The sequence below is a fragment of the Hypomesus nipponensis genome, chromosome 16 (assembly GCF_054491055.1).
Source record: "Hypomesus nipponensis isolate SF chromosome 16, ASM5449105v1, whole genome shotgun sequence".
In the NCBI taxonomy this organism is placed as follows: domain Eukaryota; kingdom Metazoa; phylum Chordata; class Actinopteri; order Osmeriformes; family Osmeridae; genus Hypomesus; species Hypomesus nipponensis.
Genome location: NC_140376.1, coordinates 5281303 through 5293866, shown reverse-complemented (window position 1 = coordinate 5293866; position 12564 = coordinate 5281303). Strand labels below are relative to the sequence as shown.

General features: G+C 39.2%; 2 protein-coding genes across 2 annotated transcripts; one reads left to right on the top strand and one right to left on the bottom strand.

Annotated features, from left to right (window-relative positions):
- Positions 1–6: 6 nt before the first annotated feature.
- pgpep1 (pyroglutamyl-peptidase I) lies at positions 7–5399 on the bottom strand. Its single transcript, XM_084676250.1, has 5 exons — positions 5213–5399; positions 4114–4166; positions 3101–3214; positions 2743–2975; positions 7–2261 (listed from the first exon to the last, which is right to left on the bottom strand). The coding sequence occupies exons 1-5, from the start codon at positions 5244–5246 to the stop codon at positions 2069–2071; spliced, it is 627 nt and encodes a 208-aa protein (XP_084532376.1). The 5' UTR covers positions 5247–5399; the 3' UTR covers positions 7–2068.
- Positions 5400–5432: 33 nt separating this feature from the next.
- Positions 5433–7710, top strand: lsm4 (LSM4 homolog, U6 small nuclear RNA and mRNA degradation associated). Its single transcript, XM_084676251.1, has 5 exons — positions 5433–5564; positions 5982–6023; positions 6226–6324; positions 6470–6653; positions 7080–7710. Exons 1-5 carry the CDS (start codon positions 5562–5564, stop codon positions 7184–7186), a joined length of 435 nt encoding a protein of 144 aa, XP_084532377.1. The 5' UTR covers positions 5433–5561; the 3' UTR covers positions 7187–7710.
- Positions 7711–12564: the final 4854 nt, after the last annotated feature.

Genomic DNA, 12564 nt, shown 5'->3' with positions numbered 1-12564 from the left:
AACATCATGGGTTAAGGCTTTTATGTCTGTTTGTTGAGAGCAAGGTCAGTTTAAGAGCATGCCATTTCATATATTCAGCAAAACCTGCAAGCTTTCCTTGAATGACATTCCCTGATGACCATGTACAATTTTCCTAACAAAAAACAGAATCTCAATAATATTTCCTCATTTCATTCAACGGTATAAAATAAAACATGAACAGTGAGTAATTTGACCCAGGTAGGCAATTGGAGTTAAGTTTTAAAACAATACAGCAAAAACAAACACAAACGTATACTACAATGCTCTGAATCGGCAATACGAATTTGGATGCACACAGTTAGTTCTTTATAGGGATATGCAGTTTAGTCAAGCTTCTCTAAACAAATAAGGACAGACTCACTGATTGATGCTGTTATCTACCACTAACTGTAGCATTTGACAGAGGTGCCTTTTCAACACATGAAATGTATTCTTCTTTCCACTTTTGATTATGATTTGACACGAGTAAATAGGTGAAATCATGTACATCTGTTCTCAATCCTGTCATCTTATCACTTATTTTCAGAGATAGGAAAAAGGAATCAACTCAAACTTAAAGACGTGAAATAATAATCTGTGGATTCAAATAATTAACCTTTTCAGACATGGGCTAGTCAAAGAGAGATCAGACCAACAATAACAACTACAAAACAACAGTTTACTATAAAACAAGTAAAGTTTCAAAAACTTTTACAGGAAGTTGTGTCAATCCAGTTGATAAAATAAAATCGAAAGTGCCTCACAGTGTCCAAGTCCCAATTATTAACTTCCAAACGTAATAAAATTAAGTATTGAGAATTGGTAACTGAAATTAAATGATTCGGTAAAGTTGGCAAATCAAAGCTATTTATTTATAAACCATAATACAGTATATATATTTTCAAATATAATCTCATAGGTATAGATGTCTGGGTGTGTTACATCTAGTCAGAATTGGGAAATAAGGGTTTGACATTATGACTAAGAACCAACATGTTCCCTGATATAAATGACCTTAGTAAAGGAAGACAACTTCTTATAAAGAAAAATGACTCAGAAACAAGTCACCAATATAAAACTGCAAGATTTTGCAAAGTACTTAAAAAAAGAATATAAGAACAGCAACTGCAACAGCAATGTTGAGAAGAAACTATGCCAATGGTATATGCAATTTGCAGCTCAAAGATAAAATATTTTATAAAACATCTAGGCCTCAATGCCTTAAGACAGCACCATTTCATCACTTCAATTTACAGTAAAAGCTAAACAAATCATCTCTGTGATTCTTACTGTGCTACTTCTTGTGCTACTTGAATGTGTCTTACAAGTTCAATATGTTCAATGCAATGTGTGACAAAATATCTGAAATACATGGGATTCAATGAGCCATGATAGTTTGAATCAATACATAGTGAACTGATAGAGAAATATGAATAGAGAAATATGAATATGAATAATCAAGTACTGCCCATCTCATTTTACATTAAAGAAGAAGTATTTTATCAGAAAGGAGGTATAAAACAACCTTGGGGCCAAATTCATTTTCAAATGTTACCTCTATAAGAGAATAGAGTATAAGAACATAGGTATTGCAGTAATCCTAAAACTAGAATATTACAATAAAAGTTACATTAGAGACTACATCAGTAAGTTTGTATATGCATGAGAGTTAATGAATGAATCTGATTGAAGAAGAAGCTGAGCATTAACAGTGGTCAAATAATTAAAGAAAACGCATGTATATAGGTTTTCTTGTAATTCAAGTGAAACATGCGAGTACACAAAGGTAAAAGGGCAGTGTTTCGGAACAATTTCTCAAATCTACATAAGGTGGGATGTAAGTCAAAACTGAGCACGCAACTACTCTCAACCCAATTCGCTTGACCCTTCCCAATCATTAGCCGCTGTGTGAAAAACACTGAACAAAACAAAAGTACAGAGTTAAGCACTTGTGGAAATTACTGACAAGGATACAATAAAGAAAAACATAATTTGGCTTCTTGTGGGTTAAGTGCAATTAGTCTTGTATGTTAGTGGGGTAGAGGCTTGGCGGGCTTCAGTGGGTCACTTAATGTACATGCTGGCAGTGGATCTTCCCCTCTGCTTGGTTCAGCAGGTCCAGCATTTCTTGAACAATGGCTTGCAGGGCCCGGCCCAGGATTTCCCCACTGTAGGGACTCCCTATGGGGGGGACATGGATGAATGCAGATCGTCCACGGCTCAGGTATAAGGAAGTGTAGTAGGTGAAGTCACAAAGGTATCTGTTAAGGAGAGATAAGGACGAGAAGGCGTTGAGAGATGCTAGAAAATATGACTCTGTACTGAACTGTATGTACTGTACTACAGTATACTTCAAAATTAAAATACCCTGTGTGTGTGTGTGTGTGTGTGTGTGTGTGTGTGTGTGTGTGTATGTATATATATATATATATATATATATATATATATATATATATATATATATATATATATATATATATATATATATATATATATATATATATATATATATATATATATATATATATATATATATATATATATATATATATATATATATATATATATATATACTACTACTACTACTACTAATATGTACAATACTACTCTCTCATGACCACATCTTAATTATTGTGGCCATTCTAGCTGTGGTAATCATTAGAAGAACTGACTGGTCACAACATTGTAAATGTTACGGCTTTGAAATATATCACAAGCACAACTAAACAAGTAGATATTTACCTTCCAGCATCTTTGGAGACGGACACAGCCACCCCTAAGCCTGTGGCCGCCACTCTCTTGCAGACAGATTCCATGTCAATAACAGAGTCAATGCAATCAGGACCTCCCACAACACAACACTGTGAATCTGGACAGAAGCTGCTGTTGTCCAAGCCTGTGTAGCCATGGTTACGACCGCACTTTTCCAGCGTAACTGTCGTTGCCATTGCAGACACTCCGACATGAACAACTAACTGTTTTCAAGGAGAACAAAAGAACATGGTATTCAATTCACTAACTGCTGCAGGACAAACCACGTTTAACATGAAATGACATGAAGTAGCCCAGGAAGAGGTGAAATTAGATGATCTTATCTTACTTGTGGATGATACTTTTTCCATAGTGAAGGTATCAAACTCTGAACGGTCTGATACTCCACAGGTACTTCACATACATGCAGTATGTCATTACCCAAGCCCAGCTTCTTCAGTTCCTTTAAATAAAAATAAAACAAAAAAACACACAGAAACTGTGAGGAGGTAACTGATACTAAAGGATAAGTTTGTCTTTGGTACGTGATAAGTGGATTGAAATCACTACACATTTAAGTAACCTAACATTTTCTTGGACCTAATCAGATTTGCAAGCTGATCTCTTTTTGACAGGAAAACGGAAACAGTCAAGCCAACAAATCCAAATTCAAAAGGGAATGATTATGTTGAGTAAGATAAATTGGTATGACTTTAACAGACGGCTTCCCAATCTCTACAAAGGGCATCTGGCCAGACCCCTATTAATATTGAAAAGAGGGTTGTTTGACCACATCCCTGACCCTGCCACAAAGGACCCTATTGTTTGCTTTTAATATCCTTATCAAGTCCGTCTAGACACCCTGACAACTATTGTCCCTCTCCAATATGCCCATGCAGAATCTTACCACTACTTCTGCCATACTCAGCCTTATTTCGTATCTCTCCTTTAGCAGGGTGGCTTAGAGAGAGACTCATGACCATGACTTCTCACCAACGCAATGCAAGGGCTAGGCAATCTCTTTTCTATTGTCAATTATGTAAACATTGATCTTACAAAGAGAATTTTGTGTTTCTTCACCAACTGTACCTAAAAGTAACTTTTGAAAGTTAAACACATAGGGGAGAAGCAATTTTTTAATATAAATTTGAACAATTATTATTGCCTGCTGTGTGGATGGCTTCATGTTATATGTACACACAACACATTTAACTAACATACAATACATAAACATACAATATACAAGTGTTCTGCCAATGGTGTCTGAAATGCAAACAGCACTTGACTGACATAAAAGACAGGTTGATGAGGATGACATCATGTTAAAATAAAAGCTTTTTCAATACGTAGGGGTATTCATACCTGCACTGCAACCCAACTGGCATTGATTGAGTGCTCTCCAAATGGCCCAAACCCTGAAAAATATATTAAAATATATTTAAAAACTACTTGAGTACAGAACCTTCAATTGCTTGCTTTTATTCCATAAAATATGTGCCACAATACAATGTATGCCTTTTTAAACATATGGGTTTTCTTTAAACATATATACACATATTAAGTGAATTATACATATTTGGTGAAAAATGTATGTAGTAGTCAGGAAATTTGATTAAGGCCCCACGATTAGTTCGCCCCCCCCCCCTCCCAAAAATGTGTAAAAAACAACAAAAATGTGTGTAAAATCAAAAGGGCCCCATACACTAATTGTATTTAGGGCCCCCAAAACCCAAAGGCTGGCCATGGTAGTAGTTAATATACAGTAGATGTTACGGTCAAATAAAGGTTTGCTTCCCTGTGTAAAAAAAATGGGCTACCGACATGTTCCCTTGGGTACCCTGGGAAGTGTCTGACGAAAGGGGGGATTGAGGTCGGCAGCTGCAAGCCAGTTCTCTATTGTGAAGGCCCCTATTCCCAGGCAATCTACAGATCTTTTATCCACTGACCACACTCCTCAACAGGCCTTTGTGTCTGGGGGACAAGTGAACGAGCTAGCTAACCAGCTGTGTCTTTATTGTAGTTAATAGACAGTGAACTTGGTCATGAAATACACTGAAGTTGGACAATTTTTTTTAGAAGACATTAAAACGTTAATTAAAGTGTACTGAGATGTGTGTGGCACTAGAAATCAAGAAACGCATTAATTCGTCAAAATACGTGTCACTGCCGGCTAAAGTGCACGTCAAGGGGTCATCTAAGCGATCTTAGTTGAACACTTTGTTACTGTCATGCGCATATTTGGAAGCCAACGTACGGTTCCACGTAGACTATACCAGCAGCCAGAGGAATGTGATAAAACTAAAATATCTACATTGACAGACACTGTATTAGCAATTCGTGTAACTAGCTTTGCAAAATATCCGCCGCAGTTTCACGTAACTTTTCTACACACTTCAGAGTGGCTTTGTTCACAGCCGAAATGTAGTTACTCCAGCAATAGTTCAACATAACATTTACTAACCTGTTACAACAACAGTCCGCGAACTATTGTCCATCTTCTCACTAGCTGAATAAAGACGACGAGCTAGTTATTTTTTATAAGAAAGATTTTGTTTGTGTAGGGCTGGGTCGAGGCTGTTTTCACAGCTGATTGTGGTCTCCTCCAGTCCACACCGCTTGTGTTAACACAAAACCTTTATGTCTTTCCTCTTTGGGAAAAGAGTCGGATGTCCCGCCCATCACCAACCATTACCGTCGCCTAATTGGCCAGAATTATTGACATCTCGGGAAAAACTTCCACCAACCTATGAAGAGGGAAACAGCAAGCTAGCTTTTAAATCTAGCTAAAGTTGTTAAAATAATCAGTTAGAATGGTAAGTAGCCTTACATTTTTGATAGGTTAATTCCTATGTTAGGGATACGTTAGGTAAGTAATTACTTGTGAGGAATCCTGGTTGCTTGGACGTAGCGAAAGTCAGTTTCAGTTTGCCTGCCATGTAGGCTAGCTGCGATAGCTTGCTACAGTAGCTATCCATGCATCTGCTAGTATTAGCTCGTTCAGCCCTTGTACATTTAGCTAGCTTGCTAGTTTAAATCTAGTTACCAACCTAGCTACACTTGTGCTAGGGCGCACATAGACAGACAGTCAAAACTTGCTTCGAAGTTAACTGTCTACCAAAGCATGCTTTGTTGGTTAGCTAGCTAGCTAGCTCTAACTATAAAATATCTACAATTTTAGCGAGTTATATGGTTGGCAGGATGGCTAATGGTGTGATTAATCAATTCAACAGCTACCTCTTTCTTTGCTGAAGACTGCGCAGAACCACCCTATGGTAAAGTTGATTTAAAAGCTGTCTCTGACTATGCGTGTATAGTTGAGTCGTAAAGACAACATGGAGATTCATCCCTAGATCATACATAACCATTTGCGTTTATTAGATTGCAACAATGTGTTTAAAATATGCCTTCATCTGATTTGAAAAGGTAAGTTTGGGTCATAACTGGATTATAACTTGTTCCATTTCCCCATGTCAGCTGGTGGAACTGAAGAATGGAGAGACGTACAACGGACATTTGGTCAGTTGCGACAACTGGATGAACATCAACTTGAGAGAAGTAATCTGCACCTCAAGGGTAAAGTCAAATTTCAGTACTATATTACTCAAGTCATCCAACCTATAATAAAATAATGGACACAAATAAAGGATAGATCCATTGAAAGCCACTTGATGGTGCCAGTTCTGTGTCTAACCCTCACAGTACACTGTCATGGTTTTAGGATGGAGATAAGTTTTGGAGGATGCCTGAGTGCTATATCAGAGGGAGCACCATCAAGTATCTGCGTATCCCCGACGAGATCATCGACATGGTGAAGGAGGAGGTGGTGTCCAAGGGCCGTGGGCGAGGCGGCATGCAGCAGAACAAACAGCAGGGCAAGGGTCGCGGCGGTGGAGCCGGCAGAGGTAACACAAACGCACACCTGTGCTTTTCGGGTTGCGGTTCACTCAGTCTCTGGTATAGGACCTCATATATATGGCACCTGGAACTTAAATTCCCCCCAGATATATACATATTTTTTTAAGGGGCGGCACAAGTGGTGTGGATATGATGTCACAAACCATGATAACCTTGATTAATAAACGATAGGAATTGGGGGATAAAATATGACATTTACATTTAGCAGACGCTCTTATCCAGAGCGACTTACAGTAAGTACAGGGACATTCCCCCAAAGCAAGTAGGGTGAAGTGCCTTGCCCATGACCGGGAATCAACCGGCAACCTTCTGATTACTAGCCCGATTCCCTAACCGCTCAGCCACCTGACTCCTTTTTTATGACAGCATTTTCTTGCTTTACAGTGTGTTTGTTTTTGCTGTCCTGTGTGTAGGACTGTTTGGCGGCCGTGGGAGAGGTATGCCAGGGGTGGGAAGAGGACAGCAGCAGCCAGACAACAAAAAACCTGGTAAACCTCAGGGTGTGAAGAACCAGCACTGAGATCCAGAACTGAACAGAGGGAAAAACGAAAGAAAGGAGGTCTAGAGTTTTGAGAGTAACTCAAATCAATCTAATGAGTTGAGGGTATTTCACACTGGTAGCTTGTCATAGTTGTGTGTGGTTGACCATACTTTCATTGTGAACTCAAAAATTGTATTTTGGAAACAACAATTTGGGGTAAAAATGTTTTAATCTTACTTTTGTCTTTTTGTTTTGTCTTCAGAGCCATTTTTTTCAGTTTATGATATAATATTTGTTGACAGTTATCTTTAGTACACCTAGCAAGTAATTTGAATGTGAACTGTAGTTGCTGATTTATATTATGGAACATGTCTACAAGAATCTCTGCAAAAGCTTTCTTTGGCATTTAGTCTCATGTATGTATCCTAGGGTTTTATGTTTGTGGATTTTATTTTTCATTTTTTACATCAAGACAATGTTGTAATTTATGTACAAGAGAAGACATGAGAATAAACATTTTTGTTAAAGACTGTATTTGAATAAAATATTTCAAATCAAAAATAGTTCCAAAGGGTCGATTCAAGTCTTTACTCAGTATCGTCAGCTATAACCCTTTGCCCTAATCCAGCCACCTCCAAACATTCAATCGTCTTGTCTGTGTTTTTTGCATGCAACAAAAATAGGCAGTCCAATATGTTGACAGAACTGTTACAGCACACTGAGATTATACACTTTGAGTTCCTATAAAAGCCACAAGGTGTCACCACAGATACACTTCCTGGACTGACAATCCAAGCACTTTTGATATGGAAAGGTCTTTAAGTATTTTTTATAATTTATGTTTTCATGCTTAATCCTAAACTTAAAAGCAATGTGCCTTTTTCAAGGAAATGTTTTGCAACAATCTGTACAGAGCCTCATAGACAGTAAACACATATTGCATAGGTACAATAAAAACATACCGATTCAATCCACACCAACATAACTACCTGCCACAAACTCATAGCACAACAGTGATGGATGTCTCAGATGACAGCGTGATAAAAGGAATGATAATGACAGGGTTGGATGGTGTCTCCCTACAAAGTCCCTTCAAATTATATTGGATGAATAGTAACTGTCTGTGTGTACCTGATTCTGTATCTTTATTGTTCCACAGTCTTTATGTCCTTGAGTCTAAACCACAGCTTTCCTGCTTAAATATAGGATAAATTATTTCAACAGAAATGCATAAATATCAAGAAGCTTGTTTCATAGTGGAAAAAATACAATTTGTTCTGCATCTCAATTCATGGCTCAAGGGGCATACTAATCATATCAGCAGTAACTGCTGAACTGAAATGTTAACTGTATCAACTGGCTTTGACTGGATAAGGGGGGGGGTCATCTCATAACTATTGTCTCCATCTTTGCCACCCACGCATCTTCCTTCACCCCCTCTATACACACACACACTACCCCCTCGCACCCAATCACAGCCTCTCTCCCTCTCTACAACGCTCACCTGCGTCACTGCATGTCAGTGTTGCCGTGGCAACTGATGGCCAATGCCCTGCCTCCTTTCTACCCGGCGACGGCGATAACAGTTCCTGCTGATGCAGGCAGGCTTTTGGACGTCATCACTTCCCTTAGGAAACAGGGCTATTTTTACTGCGGGGCACCAATATACCAGCATCTCCATATATTTATGGGAACCATATGTAATGCAGTCTGGCAGGAAATATTTGCTACCCTTTCTCTTTCTTTATTCTTTACCTTTTCTCCTTCATTCTAAACAGCCCATTCCTCTTGTCCCTTTTTCATTTCTGTCAAATAAGATCTTCTGTTGATTTGGAGGAATGCCTGTGTTTGTGTACAGCCAATTGTAAAGGGTTAAAAGACCATCCAAATCTGTAATGTGATGCAATATAAAGCTACACCAGTTACAGCATATATCTATTAAGCAACAGACTGACTCTACAGAGACTAATGTCATTTAACCTAACCTTGTCACGGAAGGCTTGGATGTTATGTTTTGTCTTGTTAACCTCAGCAGGGTGACCTAATTAGAGACCGCAGCGGCCTACAGCTTGTTCCCAGTTTGGGTCTCTTGGACGGGGGACGTCTGTCACAATCTAGTCCTTTTCCTGTCCCCTCTAGAGACTGTCAGCTCTGAATAACTGTTGCCTGATTGCACTTCACAGATCAGAACCTTTACAAATGTCTCGTTGATGTTTGTGTGGCTATGGGATACACCATATCTGACATTTATTTTCACAAACCGGCACAGTATCGTTATGAGCAGAGCTTGTTCAATAAGTACTGTTTTTGCCACAGGAGTCAGGTCAATGTTGTTGAATAAATCACAACATCCCTCCGAACTTTGTTCATTGCAATCATTAGAGGCCTGTTTCACTGTTTTATCACTGGCTTTCTTTTTTAGGCGTTAATACAAGACACAGTGCCTACAAACTCGCCTTTAATACACGATGGTCTAAAAACAGCACAAATCTGAAATACAGTATGTTCTCAAGATTCACACTTGTAGCAAGTTGCTGGTTGTGGGTGTCATGATTTGTGATATTGTGGTGCATTTCTTCCACAGTCCTTTTTTTCCCTTAAATCCCTCATTTGCATTTCCATTTTTGAGCCACTGATCGAGAAAGGAGTGGGCAACATCTAAAAGCCTGGGGTTCAGTATGTCCATAAGGATCAATCATACCATAATCCATGTCAAGTCTTATCTAACAATACTGTTCAGAGATGCATCTTCTCATCAGAATCACTACCACTACTCCAAACCACTGTGTCGGCTCCGGTGCAGTTTGTGGCTTGTGTGTGTGAGAGCGTGTGGGCGGGAAGCATGTGACGTGTAGAACAATGTCAAACAATCTTGTCTTACCATCACCACCAACTATTGTCACCTCCATATGTGCACACACGCACACTTACACACAGGGATTCCCCCCTTATCTGTGAGGGTGGAACCATACCTACACTGCTGAAACTACGTCACCCCAGGAACGGAGGTGGTTGAAACTGCAGGCCTCCTCCAGTCCCTCTCCCTGATGGAGGAAATCAGGCCTACGGGGCGCACAGAAAACACACTCGTACCCACGTGGGACGACAAGTGGCAGCTCCTTAAGACAAAGCAGACTAAGAGACATTGTCAGGAAACTGCATCCTTGTCCTTGCTTCGACCGTTTCAGTCTGAAACAATACACAGCTAGAGAGACGATCTGCCTGTTATCCTGTTTTATATTTAGTAGACGCTCTTATCCAGAGCGACTTACAGTAAGTACAGGGACATTCCCCCCGAGGCAATTAGGGTGAAGTGCCTTGCCCAAGGACACAATGTAATTTGGCATGGCCGAGGAATCAATCCAGCAACCTTCTGTTTACTAACCCGATTCTCTAACCGCTCAGCCACCTGACTTCTGTTTTACCTTAAGCAGCCTCCAAAGCTTTCCCAGTGCAGGTCATAAATCACTTGACATGCAGCGAGTATGCTGTCTCCCGCTGGCATGTTACTCAACACCAACACTCATCTGTTACCCCGGCCCTGACATGGCTGGGATCCCAGGGTGCATTAGGGATACCAAGCATTTCTGATTTGTCATCACTCTGTGCCTTGACTTGCAGCACTGGAATGTGGACCTTTATTCTGTGGCTTGTTAGTTAATGTGTTGCTTAAACAGCCCAACTGTGTTTTGTTAAATTATGACTCGTTTCAATGAACCTACTCCATCACTCCTATTAAAGGCAAATACATTGTCTTTTAAACCATATTCTAAATTAGCAATAATCTTTTTCACTATTACATTTGTGATGACATTGTATTCAGTTAGAACATGTCTTCTCGGGATGAGGGCCACATTATATACATCATCCACCTTCGTAATACTTGGCTAATAATGGAATTACTGTACGCTGAAAAGGGATTATAAAAGGTTTGAGCATTCAAATCTTCATAAATATGTGCATGATTTGAGGATTTTAAGAAACAGATGATATATATTATTATTTCCTCAAAATTGTGGACAAAAATGTTGCAATACCTTCCAAGCATAGTTTTGAAACATGTGTGGCACTGCACTGAAAGAAAAAGACATGGAGCTGTTATATCAAATCTTTTTTTTTCTCCTACAGCTTTCATTTAGTCAGTGGACCACCCCCACACTACTCTCTTATCGGAAATTCAGCATTTCTTACAGAAACATCAAATCACTTTTATGTCCCTGACTTCCGCCACTGTGAAATCTGTCGCTGCTCTGACATCACAGGCAGACGTGGTCCCCCACGATGCTTTGCAGACCCAGCGTAGTGCCAATCTGTGATGCACACGCCCCCTCTGTGTAACCCTTACTCTGCCAGAACAAGGTTGACATCAGGAGAACTGGATTTGGGCTCAGATTCAGCACTGTATATTGAGCTATAGGCTGAATTTTGTGAGGTTTCTTCCACATGGTTATTTTTGAGGAAAGGATTTCTACACATTTAGTAGTAAGAATGTATTTGTAGAAAGGTGAATACTGTGGAATACGGTGAGATAAAGATTATGAGCAACTTGCCTTTTGAGCAACACTGCAGACTGATTTTAATGTGGACTGACATTAAATTATCTCCAGGGGTAAATTAGGATTATTTGAGGGTCCCTTGAGTAATACTTCAAATAAAAACAATAGTAATTAAAGGCTTATTAATAAATATTTGCCATACGTTTGGAATGTTTGGTTAAAAAGTAAGTCTGGTCCAGAACGGTCTGTAAACATAACAGGGGAACTATCAGAGGCATTGGAGATTGCAGAAGGCATGACCTGCTAAGGAGAAAGTTGATATCTTGTCCACTTCAATTTCATAAATTGCTACTGCACCTTTGAGAACCAAAGTACAACACAAGCAATGAGAGTGAAGATAGGTGAAAGGTTCAGTAAGGGTTAGCACAAAGAGTGAATGTTCTTGTACAGTAATAGATAGAGACAGTGACAATAACATACTGTTCCTTGGCCTTTTGATGTACCTATACTGCATTGCTTTATGTAGTTGTTATCGTCCAAGGATACTTAATCTCTATTGTTTGTGCATAACATTTCATCAGAAATATCTTAAGCAAGACTTTCACGTCCTGTGACTTTAGCAGGATGCCTTGCATATAGTGACAGGTATAACAAAGAGTAAACATTGTATTAGGCAGGGTTGGTTACTTGCTTTACTTTACATAAGAAAAACTAATAGAACAGGGAAGAAAACAACTTTACCCACCCCCACCCGCTTCTATCCAAGGATTTCTATGACATCAAACCACAATGCACCGCACTGTTTGCAGTTTATACGCCCTCTCCATGGCAATAGGGTTAGTACGTCCCTTTATTCAAATAAAAAATGGGAAAACGTCATTTCCATCCAATCTACACGCTCTGAAGTGACATAATGGAATG

Coding starts and splice junctions, on each gene's coding strand:
- pgpep1 (XM_084676250.1), bottom strand. CDS start 5,246: ATGGACAATAGTTCGCGGACTGTTGTTGTAACAG. Junction 2,976..3,100: donor GGAAAAAGTATCATCCACAA/GTAAGATAAGAT, acceptor CCTTGAAAACAG/TTAGTTGTTCATGTCGGAGT. Junction 2,262..2,742: donor GTCTCCAAAGATGCTGGAAG/GTAAATATCTAC, acceptor TCTCCTTAACAG/ATACCTTTGTGACTTCACCT.
- lsm4 (XM_084676251.1), top strand. Junction 6,024..6,225: donor CTGCGCAGAACCACCCTATG/GTAAAGTTGATT, acceptor TCCCCATGTCAG/CTGGTGGAACTGAAGAATGG. Junction 6,654..7,079: donor CGGCGGTGGAGCCGGCAGAG/GTAACACAAACG, acceptor TCCTGTGTGTAG/GACTGTTTGGCGGCCGTGGG.